This window comes from Cetorhinus maximus, chromosome 1, assembly GCF_964194155.1.
Source record: "Cetorhinus maximus chromosome 1, sCetMax3.hap1.1, whole genome shotgun sequence".
Lineage (NCBI taxonomy): Eukaryota > Metazoa > Chordata > Chondrichthyes > Lamniformes > Cetorhinidae > Cetorhinus > Cetorhinus maximus.
This window is the reverse complement of record NC_135879.1, coordinates 190172409-190189197: the sequence shown is the minus strand read 5'-3', so window position 1 is coordinate 190189197 and position 16789 is coordinate 190172409. Positions and strand designations below refer to the sequence as shown.

The 16789-nt window shown below is 39.6% G+C and overlaps 1 protein-coding gene across 5 annotated transcripts in view; it reads left to right on the top strand.

Moving 5' to 3' along the window:
- Positions 1–11926, top strand: part of ubap1 (ubiquitin associated protein 1) — a 51802-nt gene extending 39876 nt beyond the window's left edge. For 4 of the 5 annotated variants that reach the window (XM_078551274.1, XM_078551260.1, XM_078551257.1 and 1 more), the window contains 3 exons: positions 3825–4022; positions 7990–8091; positions 10641–11926. In XM_078551274.1, coding sequence (XP_078407400.1) covers positions 3825–4022; positions 7990–8091; positions 10641–10781 — 441 coding nt within the window. In that variant the 3' untranslated portion in view covers positions 10782–11926. The remainder of the gene's footprint in view (positions 1–3824; positions 4023–7989; positions 8092–10640) is intronic. The other variant, XM_078551282.1, reaches the window with a different exon arrangement.
- The last annotated feature ends 4863 nt before the right edge of the window (positions 11927–16789 follow it).

Sequence of the window (16789 nt, the reverse complement as noted above, 5' to 3'; positions counted from 1 at the left end):
TCCAACGTATTTACATCCTTCCTTAAATAAAGAGACCTTGAATAAAGGGAAGAACAATTTATACTTCATGAGAAGAGAGTACTGATTGGTTGTCAAGTGGACTCTGACTGGTAGAGGAGATTGCCATGGCGAATGCACCAGTTAACTGATGAAAGACAGTTAACTGCCAAGCTTTGTTTAAATTCAAACCAGGTAGGCTGACTCTGATTGATCAAGGCATTGCCCTGGGGAATGAACCAGAGAATGGCTGTTGCCTATTTTGTTTAGTTGAAACGGGTGCAATGTGTGTACGTGTTCTTTCTGTCTGCAAAGAATAGGGCTCTGTGTATTAATATATGTAGCTTCCAGCATGCATAAGTGCACCACATTGCAAGCCTAACTGATAATCTTAAATTGGTTGTCTGTGTAATTCTTAGCACACTCCGGATTGTTCAGCAAATGTTGTCAAATCACGGAATCGCATCCAATGTTGTACGTCGTGTTTTGAGTTTTGAAAGCACAGGCTGATTGGATACGGTCAGTACCTTGCCTGTTGCAAGCAACTGAAGGGGCATGTTGTTTGATACGATCCGCCAGTCTTTGGGATTGGACCTACATGCCTAGCATCACACCGACACTGAAATTCATGTACCACATTACTCGTTTATGTGATAGACAGAACGCCTTTTTGGCTTGATGGCTTGGTGGCGAACACAACTTGTGTTGCTACTGCATTGTAGCAGTGTGAAACAGCTAGCTTCACCTGTTGCACCAACTTTTGAGATACCTTACCCTTCCAGGGTAACCTGAGGTAACCTGGTCACTTTTCAGGACCAATAATGTGGTTTTAGGCACATTCATCAATTTGCACAATATACAGCAAGCAATGATCTGATCAGGGTAGCCATTATCTTGCTTTGGTGCGCCCTATTTCAGCATCAAGCTTGTACGCTGAGCAAATGGCTTGGGCCCTATTTACGAGGTTACGAGGCTTTCAGTAATACTTACTTCAAAGTCTCAATCTTTCCCAAAAGGTTGGACTTGGAGCTAATATTTTTTCCAGAGATCTGATGCCATGACCTGAAGAGGGGTTAGAGAGAGAAAGAGGGAGGAAGACACATAGACTGGTCAGAGAGCAAGGGTGAAAGGGAGAAGAATTGTTTCTCCCAAGGTAATGTTGCTTCAATGGAAACCACGCTAGTGAAATTTTAAAATCAGTTAATTATCTCATCTCTGTTTTATTGGCATTTGGAAATGGATTATAATTATGTGATCAAGATTCTAATTTCTAAAAGCTATGGCAAGAGTACGGGGAGAGAGAAAGGCAGACAGTTTCTTTGCTCACATTGAATTTTGAATGTGAACAAAGCTCTTCTGAGGGCAACAAATAAGGGAGAGGAGGATGAAACCATTTGAGTGGGGGGGGTGGCTATAGAAACTTAGGTAGACTTTTTTTGCTCACTACTCTCTGCCCCCTTGTCGCTCCTTTTTCACCTTCTTACTTTTGTTTATATAACCACATCAAACTATACAAATTGTATCCTGATGTTTTATGATTGTTTGGTTTCATGCATTTAAACTATTTATTCTTTTCTGAACACTAGAAACTGAGATTGTTAAAACATTTAGCATTTCAGTGGCCAGCTCAGATCACATTTTAGTGTGTTTAGCAACATATGAAAATAGAACAATCCCATTTCTAAAATTAATGCCCTAGGATGTGACAAAAATCAATTGGATTGGGAACCACTGTTTGATAAATAAAATTTTGAGTTTTCATCTGTTCTTAGTATCCATCCAGGAGGTTTTGGAAGTAGTTACTGTTACAGTGGTATTAGTGGAAGAGTGTTATCTGAATTAAAATTGAACAAACTTGGAGAGCATGCTTTTGTACGAAATGGGAAACTCTTATCCTGTCTTGTTTTTAACCTGCAAGATACACAAATGTATATGTGTGAATATGCACATTAGAAGTCTGACTGGTTTGACAGAATAATAAATGGAAGAGTTTTGTACTATGCCTGCTCTGGATCAGTTTGCATGGATTGTTGTGAAATATGCAATGTAAGGTAAATCAAAGAACTCATGTGCTTGGCGACAGACTTGTGTGCTTCTTCATTTACAATGGTTCTATTTACATGACTTTTTAACACCTACGTACAATGGAAATAAAAGGTTTACCATGTTAATCTGTGGAAAAAGTTTTTGTCTAGCCTTGCTTTATTATTCTTATCTTCGCTTATCATTTAGTCTGGCTGAAGATTTAACTTTTTATTGTTGCTGCAGTGTTCCTCAAATTATTAAAAGGTGATGGAAGCAGAATCTTTGAATATTTTTAAGGCAGAGCTAGATAGATTCTTGATTAACAAGGTGATGACAGGTTATAGGGGTTAGGCAGGAATGTGGGGTTGAGGTTTCAGTTTGTTCAGCTATGATCTTATTGAATGGCAGAGCAGGCCCAAGGGGCTGAGTGGTCTACTCCTTCCAATGCGCATGTTTGTATGTTGTTCGTATGTGTTTGACTGTTTACCCATGATCTAATGGTCACAGATGTTTTAAGAAAGGCAATAGATGAACCAACAAAATTTTGGGTAGACATTGTTTCCAATATTTGATTATGGTTTAAACTGAATAAAACTTTTAGTTGCAAGTCAAATGATCAGAGTTGCAAGTCGAACAATCTATTTATGCAGCAGCTCCTAATGTCTGTTCTTGAATGCCTGTTTGGTATTTGTATTGGATGCCGCCTCCACAAAAATGCAAAACGGTACAAAACGGGCAGAAGTGCAGTGGAGCGCAATTAACCAAACCAACTGAAAACTGCATTGGCAAGGATGTGCTTTCACAGAATCTCACAGTGCAGAAGAGGCCCATTGGTCCATCGAGTCTGCACCAACACATGAGAAACACCTGACCGACCTACCTACCTAACCCCATTTACCAGCACTTGGCTCATAGCCTTGAATGTTATGACGTGCCAAGTGCTCATCCAGGTACTTTTTAAAGGATGTGAGGCAACCCGCCTCCACCACCCTGCCAGGCAGTGCATTCCAGACCATCACCACCCTCTGGGTAAAAAAGTTTTTCCTCACATCCCCCCTAAACCTCCTGCCTCTCACCTTGAACTTCTGTCCCCTTGTGACTGACCCTTCAACTAAGGGGAACAGCTGCTCCCTATCCACCCTGTCCATGCTCCTTTGATTGCAGCATAAAAACATCTGGTGCAAAACTGACTTTAGCTTTCAAGTTAAAATAAACTTGCTGTTCTTGCTTTAATAATGATTTAAAAGAGCTAATCCCTGTCAGCTTTTCAACCATTAAATTCTCACCAACATTCCAGAAGCTGGTTCAGCAGCGCCTCATTGATACAATATAAAGTTTAACAGTTGAAGATTGCGTTAGTGCAATATTGTTAGGCACTGTTCTTTCTGCCAGCTGCATTAAAACCCTAGTTTTAAAATTGCTGGTAACTTGACAGTTTTGTTCATTATGGGAAGTAGAAATACCTATTTAATTAGAATGTTCTTTTCAGGCTGAGGTTATTTAAGGAAAGTTTAATCTCACTTGTGCAATATGAACATTTATTAGATTTACTGTTTGTGGATTTAACTCCGGCTAAAGAATTCCTCTTCAGATTGTTTTCTGAATTGAGGCTTTTTATCCTGTGCTATCTGATTAATGATGCCTGTCCTCTTAAATTTTAAGTTTGAAAATGTCTTGAGAAATTTATTGCAAGATTGAGAAATTTTCTGGATTCAATAACTGAACACCACTGATATAAATGATGAAAGCAAAACTGATATAAACTTGTATTTAGATTATGTTTCCTGTTGTCTTCTAAATAGGTTAATTCTGGAAACCAACCTGCTGCAGAAAAATTCAGTATAACCAACAGAGATGCATCAAAGAGATCAGAATGTTTTGATCCACTACAAGCATTGACTCCAAGTGAGAGGCAGTGTGCCAATACAATAGTTAGTATGGGATATTCATGTGAGAACGTAATAAAAGCCATGCAGAAACGAGGAGAAAACCTAGAACAGGTAATATTAAATAAAGTTCAATGTGGTACAAATTTTAAACCCGTGCTTTATTCAAATATACATTCTGCAAAACATTTTCATAGACTGCAGGATCATTTTGTTGGATGATCAGTCATATTATGGGGAGAAGGTGGCGTAGTGGTGGTATCACTGGTAATCCAGAGGCCCAGGCTAATGCTCTGGGGACATGGGTTCAAATCCCACCATGGCTGGTGGAATTTAAATTTAAATCCAATTAATAAAATCTGGAATTGAAAGCTATAATTAGTGATGGTGACCATGAAACTGTTGTACTTGTTGTAAAAACCCATTTGGTTTCACTAATGTTCTATAGGGAAGAAAATCTGTTGCCCTTAAATGGTCGGCCAAAATGTGACTCCAGCAATGTGATGAACTGAAATGGCTTAGCAACCAAGCAGTTCATGGGCAATTAAGGATGGGCAATAAAGGGTGGAATTTTCCGGTAGGGACAGACGGGCCTCTGGTGAGCGGGCTTTGAGCGGTGATGCGACGTGCCATTTAGAAGTCCATTGATTTCAGTGGGACCGGAAGATCCTGCTGGCTGGGAGGGCTGGAAAATTCCAGCCAAAACTTTGTGGTCTTGTACTGTTTGCCAAAATTTTTCACTTTGCTGTTGAGTTATCCAATGCAGTTTGTGCCTATGCATTGCCATAACTGCTTTTAATCAATGCAAAAGTAGTGTAAGTAACAGTAAAGTAAAGCAATTTAATAGAATAGCTTCATTAAAAAAACACTTGAAACTGTTACTGCACATGCTGCAGAATTGTGATCACTAATTTCAGGAATAACTTCGCTAAATTGAAGTGCAATTGAGCAATTCTTTTTGCATCAAATTAAAAAATTAGTGCATTAGGTGTTACAGGAATGAAGAAAATCTCAAGCTTGTTCAAACCAAGATACTATCTAGTGTATAAGTCATGCTGTTAATGGTTTTAATAATGAATCACTGTGAAAACTATGCTATGTTCACATCAGCTTTACCAAAATTAGTTCTCAGAAGTAGTCAGCAGTGATATAAAACATATCAGAGAAAATTATGCTGAAATAAAAACCTGAGATTCGTGTCAACTTGAGTATAAAGTATGCTATTAAATTTCTACAATAAAGCTCAGGATAATGGAGTAAAGAACTGTACTGGCTGTTGAAGAAGTTCTTTAAATGTGCAGATTCCAGCAGCAGCATTTCAAAATGTTCTGGGTAAGTTTGATGAAGCACAGACTAATGTCCAGTCATTACAAAATGCACTGGATGCTTGAGCTATATTGTCAGATCCGTAGAGGTGAAAAATGAGGCTGAAGCTGTGTAGTGCAGTGTTGCACCTTGAACACTGCACTCAGTTCTGATCATCAAGGTACATGGGAAATGCCCAAATCCTGGGATGGGTAAAACAAACAGCTTGGCACTGATCTCTAGTGTCAGAATAATGAGAAATGGTTTGGAAATATTTCAACTCTTCAGCATGATTGAGCATTGTACTGTCGGAGGTGCCATCCTTTGGATGAAACGTTAAACTGAGGCTCCATCCACCTGTTTGAGTGGATGCAAAAGATTCCATGGCACTAATTTGAAGAACAGCAGGGGAGTTATCCCTTGTGTTCTGGCCAATATTTATCCCTCCACTGTTCCTAACTTTTTCACCATTTTAAAAAGTACTGTGATCTGTTTTCCCAAAATGGATGACTTCACACTTAAATGTGTTGAAAACCATCTCCCACAGTTTTGACCACACTTAATTTATCAATTTTTTTTTGTAATTATATGCTCCCATCTACCCTACTTACTATGTCACCAATCTTTGTCTGACTGGTAAACTTGGATCTATGACTATTATTTTTTCTAAATCATCAATAAATTTAACGGATAGTTGAGGCCCCAGCAAAAAACCTTGTGGGAGACCAGTAGTTACTTCCTTCCAGTTCAAATGCATACCCATTAATTCATAATTCCTGTCATCTACCTCCTAACCAGGTCAATAATTTGCCTTCAATTCCATCAACATGAATTTTAGCTATTGTTCTTTTATGTGGAATCGTATTTAATGCCTTCTGGACGTCGATATAAACTATATCCACAGACATTGCCCATCTACTATAGTTACTTCCTCAGAATATTAAATAGCTTTGTTAGTCATGGTCTACCCTTTACAAATCCATGTTGGCTCTCTCTAAGCAGTTCAAATGTCTCAAGTGCTTAATTAAAGATTCGAGTAGCTTCCCCACAGCAGATGTTAGATTAAATAGACTTGTAGTGCTGGATTTTCATCCTGGAGGTAGGTAACTTGAGTCAGGAAATTTCCCTGCTTGGTGCACCTGCCTCCAGAAAAATTGTCCTCAATGCGCAATTTTTGTTCCAGGGTGCAGATGCGGTATAGAGCCAGGCCCACTGATCCTGGACACAGATCAGAGGCGACCACAGGGGCTGCTGAGTGCTGAGGCATGGTTAAATGCGGAAATTCAGAAGTTGCTGTCTGTTATTCCCTGCTCCTCCACAGGGGTGTGCTGTTGAAATCCTTGCAGATGAAAATCAATAAGAAATCACTGAATTGATGTGGACTTTCACTTTTTATACTCTCTTGCCACTAGAAAACCTTTGAGAAAGTTAAGCCTTGTTGAATGAAGTGTAACTGGGCTTTTAATGGTGTACTAAAGTCATAATTACTACTGAAAACCTCTGACCCCGAAAAACTTTTTATTTGAGGAAAAGTCAGTTTTCTCCATTTCATAAATTCCATTGATTTTTAAAATAATAAAAAATATTTTGTTAAAAGTTTGTTTGATATTTCAGCTTCTACTTTGATCTCGTGCACATCCTAATCTTTCTTTGTCTTTCTGTAAAAGCATAAAAAGTGAATTATTAAAATCTGCTTGCTCCTTACCGATTTGCTGTTTGAGAGAGTTTCTCATTGTCATTGGCTGCTTTGCTTTTTTGATGTCTTTACTATTGCTGGATAGCGGAGAATGAAATTGATGTTGGGAAAAGTGAAATCCATGCCACAGAGATTGCTAGGTCCTTGTTGGCAGCTTTCTTGTCGAAGTCAATGCCAAGCGCTGTCTCTTCTCTCATGAAAATATCCGGGCCATTAATAAGGTGGTCAGAGGCAGAGATTCCTAGAAAAAAAGCTAGCTGTGGACGCATGATATAATGGTGAGAAATTCTTTGAGTATTTCAGTAGTAAAGGCCATTTAGCGAAGTGGTGAAAACCATAAAGCATGTAAACTGGTTCAAAACAGAAGATGAACAAAGGATAGTGAACTGTCTGAATGACTACTCCCAACTGTTCACAAGAATAATGCAACCAACATAATTTCCCAGAAGTATATTACAGGTAAAATTGTTGACTTTGATATGATTGAGCTGGAAATCCTATATTGGCTCAAAAAGGCTCTCAGACAATAAAGCCTCGGGGATAGACCATATTTATTGCAGAAAGCTAGAGATTATGGAGATTTGTGAGGCATTGCCAATTATTACAAGGACACCATTCTACTCTGGCAAGGTATCAGTAAATCAGAAACAAACTAATTTGATATACCTATTCTCCATTTCTGGAGAATCTATGTCTATCTGTAATTATCCTTGTAAATGCACTTAAGTGCATTTATCACTGAATCTGTTATTCATGCTCTTTAATATTTTAAAAATCTTTCTCCATTGAAAAGAAGTTCAGCTTTGTGAGTCTTTTAATGGTTGCCTCCTTTTAGAATGCTTTGTTATGTAGAGGATATGGTAATTACCAAATAAAGAATGAAAAAGACAATTTTGAATGTTAAAAATGTCAGTAAATCTATTTTTCTGTCCCTGATGCACAACTTCTGCTCTTGTATTATAACCAACACATTTCAGCCCCTATAAGAAAGCAAAACTTTCTACCATGTTATTGTGGAGGGATTCTCAAGAGAAAGTCAGTTTGATTAGTGTTCCTGAAACCTATATTTAAACATTTCAGGTGCTTGATTACTTGTTTGTCCATGGACGACTCTGTGAACAGGGCTTTGAACCAGCACTCGTAGAGGAAGGCCTGGAAATGTATCAGTGTTCAGAGCCAAAGGTGAGTCAAGTATTACATGAACACTTATGTGCTCGATCTTCCACTTTCAATATTGAATTTATCTGCATTATATGAAGAGAAACCTAGGATGAAGTGCATGTAGATTATTTGGTTATAAATTGGCATAGTAGCCTAATAGTTATGCGACTGGACTTGTCATTCAGAGACTGAGAGTTTACTCCCATCATGGCAAGCTGTAAAACTGAATTCAACAGTTGTGATAATTTATGGAATGACATCGGAGAAATGATCATGAAAGGGAACCTGCCCTCCCTCTTTGGCCTGATCTGCATGTGACCCAAGTCTGATACCTGGCTGACTCAATGCTGACAGGGCATTGGGGGAACATGATAAATATTGCTTGCCAATGTTGCCTACAGCTCAGAAGCAATTGATCTTAATCTGTTTGTCATTGAGTCTGTCAGCATAATGCAGTAATATGAACCACTATTTAGATTTATATACATATAAGATATGTAAGAAAATACTATAGTATTCATCCAAATGAAATGTATCCAAGCATGTTATCTATTTCTGATTTATTTTACTTTGCAATACTTGCACATTTGCCTTTGATTCCCTATTAACAACTGACTGAAAAATACAATTGAGTAAGCAGATGTTCATGTAATTTATAATTCTGTGCAACACATAATACTTTTACTGCAGACATGTACAACTCACAACCCGCAGAGCGAGGGGGAAGAGGGTGCCTCAGGGCGAGGGGGAAGAGGGTGCCTCGGAGCGAGGGGGAAGAGGGCGCCTTGGGGTGAAGGGGTGGTGTGTGTGAGAGAGAGAGAGAGCGAGCGAGGAGAGCGCAGATTTTGTGAAGTTTCATGACACATTACTACATTAAAGCTGCTATATAAATGAAAGTTGTTGATGTTGCTGAGGTTGCAAAAGGGGGATGGATGAGCCTTTAGATACACTTGAAGGTCCAGGACAAAGTTTTTGGAATCAGTATGCTGAAGGTGAGTAGCACTAAGTGAGCAGGATTTTGGATGGGCTAGGATACAGCTTAGGTGGTGGTGTGGGTGACTTGAGATGACATAAAATGAAGCTCAGGAAGCCAACATGAAGGTTTTAGGAAGATCAAGTCCAGAGATGACCAAGGTGTTGATGTGAATTACAGCAGCAGTGGGAGTCAGAAAGGAGTGGATGTTGCCTGGAGGTCGACTATATGTAGACTTTGAAGCTTATCTTAATATTGAACGGGATGCTGAGGTTATGTACCATCAAGATTGAGCTTGAATAGGTGTCCATTGGGTAGGGGTGGGTGAAGGCCAAACAGAATAACTTCTTTCTTGCAAGAAACAGCATTAGAGTAAAAGTGCTGAAGGAGGGTGGTGTGATCAGTTGTATCTGAATGCCTGGGAGGACTAGTATTACAATGAATTTCATCGGTGACTTTGACCAGGATGGTCTTGATGATTTTTCTCTTGGCCAGACTACCTTGTATCCTCTATAAACTTGGCCTCATCTACTACCTGTATCCTAACTTGCACCAAGACCCATCCACCCATCACCCCTGTGCTTGCTGATCTCGGTGATTTGTTCCGATCTAGCAGCACCTCAGTCTTAATGTTTTCACCCTTGTTTTCAAATCCCCCCATCGCCATGTCACTCCCTCTCTGTAACCTCCTCCAACACGCAAGAGATTTCTGCACTTTTCTGATTCTTTTGAACACGTTCAATTTTAATTATTAGTGTTGGTGGCCGTGCCTTCAGCTGTCTGGACCCTAAGCTCTGAAATTTCCTTCATAAAATTTCCTTTTAAGATTCTTCTTAAAAACTACCAATTTGATCAAGCTTTTGATCGTTGAACCTAATATCTGCTTCTTTGGCTCAGTGTCAATTTTGTTTGATAATGCTCTTGTGAAGTGCCTTGGGACATTTTACTATGTTTTAGGTGCTATATATTTGTAAGTTGTTGTAATGAAGAGATTTGGTTAAGGAGGGGGGGAGACGAGAAAATAAAAAAACTCATTGAAGAATTTGTATCGATGTTTCAAGCTCTAGTCTCCCCTCTGCAGTTTTTGCAACCTGAAAGATTGAGTTTAATTTAAACTGTCAGTCAGTTTCAGAGCAACATTGAATGTGTATAAACCAAGGGATAGGTCACCTGCCCTGAGCCATTAATGGTGTGTAGCGTAGAGATACTCAATGTAGCATGTTACTTTTTTGTTAGTAGCATCTTAATGTTCATTCAGAGAATATGTATGGATCACAGGGAAAAAGTTGCTTAAGATGATACTGAGCTCTTTCTAAATATAAAACAGAGCACATTCTTCACCTCATTGATTTTTTTTTGTATAATCTGTGAAAGTGCAATTGGAATTATTAGGCTGGGCTATTCTATCATCTGTCTGGCTAGGTAGTGTTACCACCTATGCATTTTGTTTAGAAAACACAATGGGAGTTCAAAACATTCAATCCTAACAGATAAACAAAAAAGCAAACACAGCATTGATCTACAGTCTATCACTGTTAATTTTCTGAAGTGAAAGTCATTAGAGCCCTGTTTACTTGTCTTGTATTTTCTCTTTCAGACTCTGGAGTTTCTTAACCTCATGTCTAAATTCAGAGAAATGGGCTTTGAACGAGGCGATATTAAGGAAGTTCTTGTTTTTCATAACAATGACCAGGAGAAAGCTCTGGAAGACTTAATGACCCGTGCACTAGCCAGCTGAAGGCAACCCTTGTTCCATCTCAGTCTGATTGAGAGAACAGAGAGGGAAAAATCATCCCACGTACGATTCAGTTTCCAGCTCTGTTTATACAAGCATGGCTGTATATTTCTTTCCTTTTGGACTTTTCTGTGTGTGTGGGGTGTGGTGGGGGGGTGGGGGGTGGGCCTGGGCAGTGTGGGGAGAGCAATCCATCATTCAAGAAACATCTCTTGCTTTATAAGGAAGTCTAAGATGAAGACCAACTAAGTACAAGATTACTATGGTAGCAGTCTTAATATTTTGACTTGGTTGACTCATTCAGTGATCAAACAAGGCTATTATAATGTGGCTGAAGTACCCTTTACCCTTCTTTCTTAAACTGTGGCCATGTAAGAGATCAATTGAAACCATTTATGTTTTACTTTTCTCTCCTTCGCTCCCCCATCCAATAATAGTATAAAAAAAGTGCATCTTCCACTCTTGCACAGGAGTTTGGTTAGGTATGTGGAAAAGCTGGATAATATTCCAGGTTAAAGCTGCTTTATGTCCTCTGTCAAAGGCTACATTTACTGGACTGTAGGCTATTGTAAAATTGTATTTGAATTAAGTAACCTATAGTGCAATAGGAATTATTAGACTGGGCTAGTCTATCATCTGTCATTGGCTGGGTAGCGTTACCACCTATGCATTTTGTTTAGAAAACACAATGGGAGGGCAAAACCCTCAATCCTAACAGACAAACAAGAAAAAAAGCAAACCCAGCATTGATCTACGCTCCATCCCTGTATGGGTCTGTTTCACATAGGTTCCCTTATAGGAAATCTATTCATAGACTCTTAAAAGAATTGCAGCGTGAGGTGAAATTCTCATCTACTTAAGCACTTTCTTTAAATTGTCTTGTTGCCGCTGCACTTGTTTCATTTACACTGTTGTTGAATGTTACATTATGTCTTCCTCACTGCTGTAGTTCTGGAGTGTTTCTTTAATATTAATCTTCAATATTAACAGCAACAGATTATTTTTCTTTTAATTTTAGAACAGATGTTGCATTGTTCTGTATTGTAATGTTTCACAAAACTTCAAACATCAGAAACATTTCTGAATCTTAAAGTTGCTTAAAAGTTTGATTCTGCAAAAACAGGTACTAATAAAACCTTAAAAATGTGTTTGCCTTTTTGATTAACATTTTAAACTTACTTTATGATAGCTCTAATTTCAAATGATTGAACAAATTCATAATTAACGGTACGATGAATTAAGTTTTTAGACATTTTTCCCAATGAACTGTGGTATTGGATTTGTGATCACAAATTGGTTGAGTTTTGATATTGATGCAGTTCACTTATGGAATATAATTTTTAACTTTTTTAAAAATATACTTGTTATCTCCTATGGTGTTGCACATGAGGAATCCAGTGTAGTCTTCAAGTGAAATGGGATTAGAGGATGGGGATGATTGGAACAGGATGTGTAAATGCAATTCAGTCCCCATTTTAAAGTCCTATATTCCATCCTTTTTGTACATTTCCAGTAGAAACTCCTATGCCCAGATTCATAATGGAAACTGCTGATATAAATTGTCCATTCTGTAATTACATCCTTCTACCAGTGGTGCTGCAGCAGCTTTCAATTAGTAGGAATATGTAGTTCCAATTATGAATTTGAATACTGTATATCATTCTAATGGAAAAAGTTGACAGATGAAATGCATGTAGATGATAACATTTTTAAAATGTATTTTATGCACCATCCATTAACAATTATTAGTTCAAGTTAAATAAGTAAAATAGTAATATAGATGAGTTGGGTGCATTTTTTAGTTTGGTACCAGTGAAGCTGGAAACTGATAAGTAATCTCTTATTACATTCTACAAGTTTTGTATGTTTTAAACGTATCCAAAGGAAAATCATTTTTGTCACTAGATCTGCTCCTTGTAGACTTTTTGACTGCTCTCCAAAGCAGCCTCCCAAGCACTACCTTTATACAAACTAGCTTATCCAAAAATCTGTAATCTACATCCTACCAATTGATAGATCTTACTGAGCCATAACCCTTGTCTTACGAGGTTCTACTTGGGCTCCACTACCTCCTAATGCACCAAAGTCAAAATTCTCATACGCATTTACAAATCCTTCCACAGCCTACGCTTCCAGCGTCTTCCAGCAAGGCTTGATAGATTTCTGGCTCTGAGTTCCTGTGCATTCTTCTTCTTGGTGTTCCTTATTTGGTGGCAGAACTTTCAGACATCTAGTCCACCTATAGAACTTCTACCTTAAATCTCCCTTTATTCTTTGTAAACATCTCTTCAAAATCTACCTTTTTTTATTGTGCCTTCAGCCTCCTCTCCTAAAATCACCTATCGCATGGTCCACACCTCTGAACCACCTTGGCAAATTTAATGCACCATCACTGACCAGATGCAAACCATTGGTAAAATGGGATTTCATGTCCATGAAATGTGAATGTTGGAAGTACATCGTAGATGATACAATTAAACATTAAAACGATTGTTTTTCTATCAAAGCTAAAACATATCTGTTTTGCAGATCAACATACAGTAAAGTGGATGTTTCAATCCATTATTGAAAGTCCAATAGTTTAAGACTTTCACTAATAAACTAAAACAACATTGACTAAACACAATTCAATGGGCAACTTATACTCTAAACAACAGAAAAGATCTCCCATTCAGACAAGTGATGATTCCCTTCCATGATTAACTTTACTCTGTCCCTTAAGTGAGCACTTCATTCTCCAGAAACCAGTCCAAAGCTATTCTCAGCTCCCAATGGCTTGCTTCCTTTTCTAGCCGGTTAACTTCTAATTCCTGAATTGACTTTCACGGTAAGGGTTACCCTGGAGTTTCCTCCCTCTAGCCAAAGCTAGGCAAATCTTCCAGGCCTATTTAAATCCTCTCAAACTTGGTTTCTTCAACTAAGCACGTGCTCCCACCTTCATTCTGTGTGGTGAACAATGGAGACTGGCTGGCTCTATCTCTCACTCTCTCAGATTCTTGCAGACTGACTTGTCTGTGATGTTCAGGGATATCTTAAACAATCTGTAAGCCAATATTACAATGGCTTGCTATGGACTCTTTCCCTCAAAGCCCATCTCCATGGCAACATGGATCACATGGGCCATGTATCCAGGTGGAAATGCTGATTAACTATCTTTTAAACCCCCAACTCCATTTTATCTTGGAATTAAATAAGCAAGAGTATAACCATTAATAAAACCAGACATTCCTAACACCTATGAGACTTGGAGATTGAAAGTCTATCCACCGTCAGAATGGTTGCCCTGGTCATTGTTTACAGGTGTGAACATCTTGCACCTTCTTCCTCGTAAAGCAGTCTGGGCCTTATTGTGCCCATAGCAATCAAGCCCAAAGGATTGTGGATTCGGAACAGGCGACACGACCCCCTTCACTCCTCCATTTTACCTTAAAAAGATAGTTGCAAAACATAAACAACCTTATTTGTAACAGCTAACATGGGTTAAGATGTTCAAAAGCTGCATGCAGAAGTCTAAGTGTGGTCTAACCAAGGTTCGATACAGGTTTAGCATAACTTGCCTACTTTTCAATTCTATCCCTCTAGAAATAAAACCTAGTTTTTTTTTAATGGCCTTGCTAATCTGTGGCACAACTTTTTGATTGATGCACTTGTACTCTGAGATCCCTTTGTTCCTCTACCCAACCTAGACTTGCACTTTTCAAGTAATAAGTGACCTCCCTATTCTTCCTACCAAAATGTACTACCTCACATCTATCTGTGTTTAACTACATTTCCCAATTATTTGTCCATTCTGAAAGTTTACTAATGTCCTCCTGTAATTTGTTGCAGTCCTCCTCAGTATTGACTATCTCTCCCGCACCCCCCCCCCCCCCCCCCCCCAACCCCAAATTTGGTCTCATTGCAAATTTAGAAATTGTGATTTTGATTGCAGAGTCCAAATTGTTAATGTAAATTGTGAACTGCAGTGGTCCCAGCTGATCCTAGTGGAACACCACTTCCCACCATCTGCCATTCTTAATAACTACCTTTACTGTGTTGAAGCCAGCTAGCAATCCATTCTGCCACTTGTCCACCGTTGTCTAAAGTTGAATTACGGTTAAACCCTACACTAATGTGAGAGCAAATAAGTGAGGCAAATTTTATCCCATCAGCCTGGACTGGATTTGTAGCCAAGTCCCGGAGCTGAAGGGCCAGTGGGCAGATTTGGTGCATCCAAGTGAGTGAAAAGTTTTGGGCAGTGGATTAAATGTGACATTTGTACCAACAGCTCTAGGTTTGTTGTGATAGTAACATGAAGCAGAGGTGCTTCATATGGTCTGTGGAGCAATAAAAGTACCATTTATATCAACACAATATATGATCTAATTCAGTGACATTCAACCTTACACTTCGGAGCTGACAAAGAAAACAATTCTTGGGAGGCTTCTACATTTTTGTTAAGTTGAAGATGTTGCCAAGGGGATCCTATAATTGATTTCTGGGCATATCTTGAAGAAAATATCGATGCAGCATGTGCTGTAAAAGTGCAAATCGTGCCAGCAGAACCACTTCACTGAATGCAGCATTTTAAGACCACAGTAACGGAAATAAGAAGCCATTCAGCTTGTCGAGTCTGCTTCCTCATTCAATTAACCTACGGCTGATCTGTATTTTTATTCATTCACGGGATATGGGCTTCGCTGACTGGGTCAGCATTTATTGCCCATCCCTAGTTACCCTTGAGAAGGTGGTGGTGAGTTGCTGCCTTGAACCACTGCAGTCCATGTGGTGTACAGCACCCACAATGCTGTTAGGAAGGGAGTTCCAGGATTTTGACCCAGTGACTGAAGGAATGGTGATATATTTCCAAGTCAGGATGGTGAGTGACTTGGAGGGGAACTCCAGGGGATGGTGTTCCCATGTTTCTGCTGCCCTTGTCCTTCTAGATGGTAGCAGTTGTGGGTTTGGAAGGTGCTATCTAAGGAGCCTTGGTGAATTCCTGCAATGCATCTTGTAGATGGTGTACACTGCTGCTATTGTGCGTCAGTGGTGGAGGGAGTGAATGTTTGTGGATGTGGCGCCAATCAAGCAGGCTGCTTTGCCCTGGATGGTGTCGAGCTTCTTGAGTGTTGTGGGAGTTGCACTCATCCAGGCAAGTGGGGAGTATTCCATCACACTCGAGTTGTGCCTTGTAGATGGTGGACAGGCTTTGGGGAGTCAGGAGGTGAGTTACTCATCGCAAGATTCCTAGACTCTGACCTGCTCTTGTAGCTACAGTATTTATATGGCTAGTCCAGTTCAGTTTCTGGTCAATGGTAACCCCCAGGATGTTGATAGGGGATTTAGTGATAGTAATGCCATTGAATATCAAGGGGCGATGGGTGGATTCTCTCTTGTTAGAGATGGTCATTGCCTGACACTTGTGTAGCGCAAATGTTACTTGCCACTTGTCAGCCCAAGCCTGGATACTGTCCAGGTCTTGCTGCATTTGGACATGGACCACTTCATTATCTGAGGAGTCGCAAATGGTGCTGAACATTGTGCAATCATCAGCGAACATCCCCACTTATGACCTTGTGATGGAAGGAAGGTCATTAATAAAGCAGCTGAAGATCGTTGAGCTGAGGACACTACCCTGAGGAACTCCGGCAGTGATGTCCTGGAGCTGAGATGACTCCAACAGCCACAACCATCTTCCTTATTTAGGTATGACTCCAACCGGCAGAGAGTTTCCCCCCGATTCCCATTGACTCCAGTTTTGCTAGGGCTCCTTGATGCCACACTCGGTCAAATGTGGCCTTGATGTCAAGGAAGCCACTCTCACCTCAGGAGTTCAGCTCCTTTGTGTTTGAAGCAAGGCTGTAACGTGGTCAGGAGCTGAGTGGCCTTGGCGGAACCCAAACTGGGCGGCAGTGAGCAGGTTATTGTTAAGCAAGTGCTGATTGATAGCACTGTTGATGACTCCTTCCATTACTTTACTGAGGATGGAGATTAGACTGGCGGGGCAGTAATTGGCCGGGTTGAATTTGTTC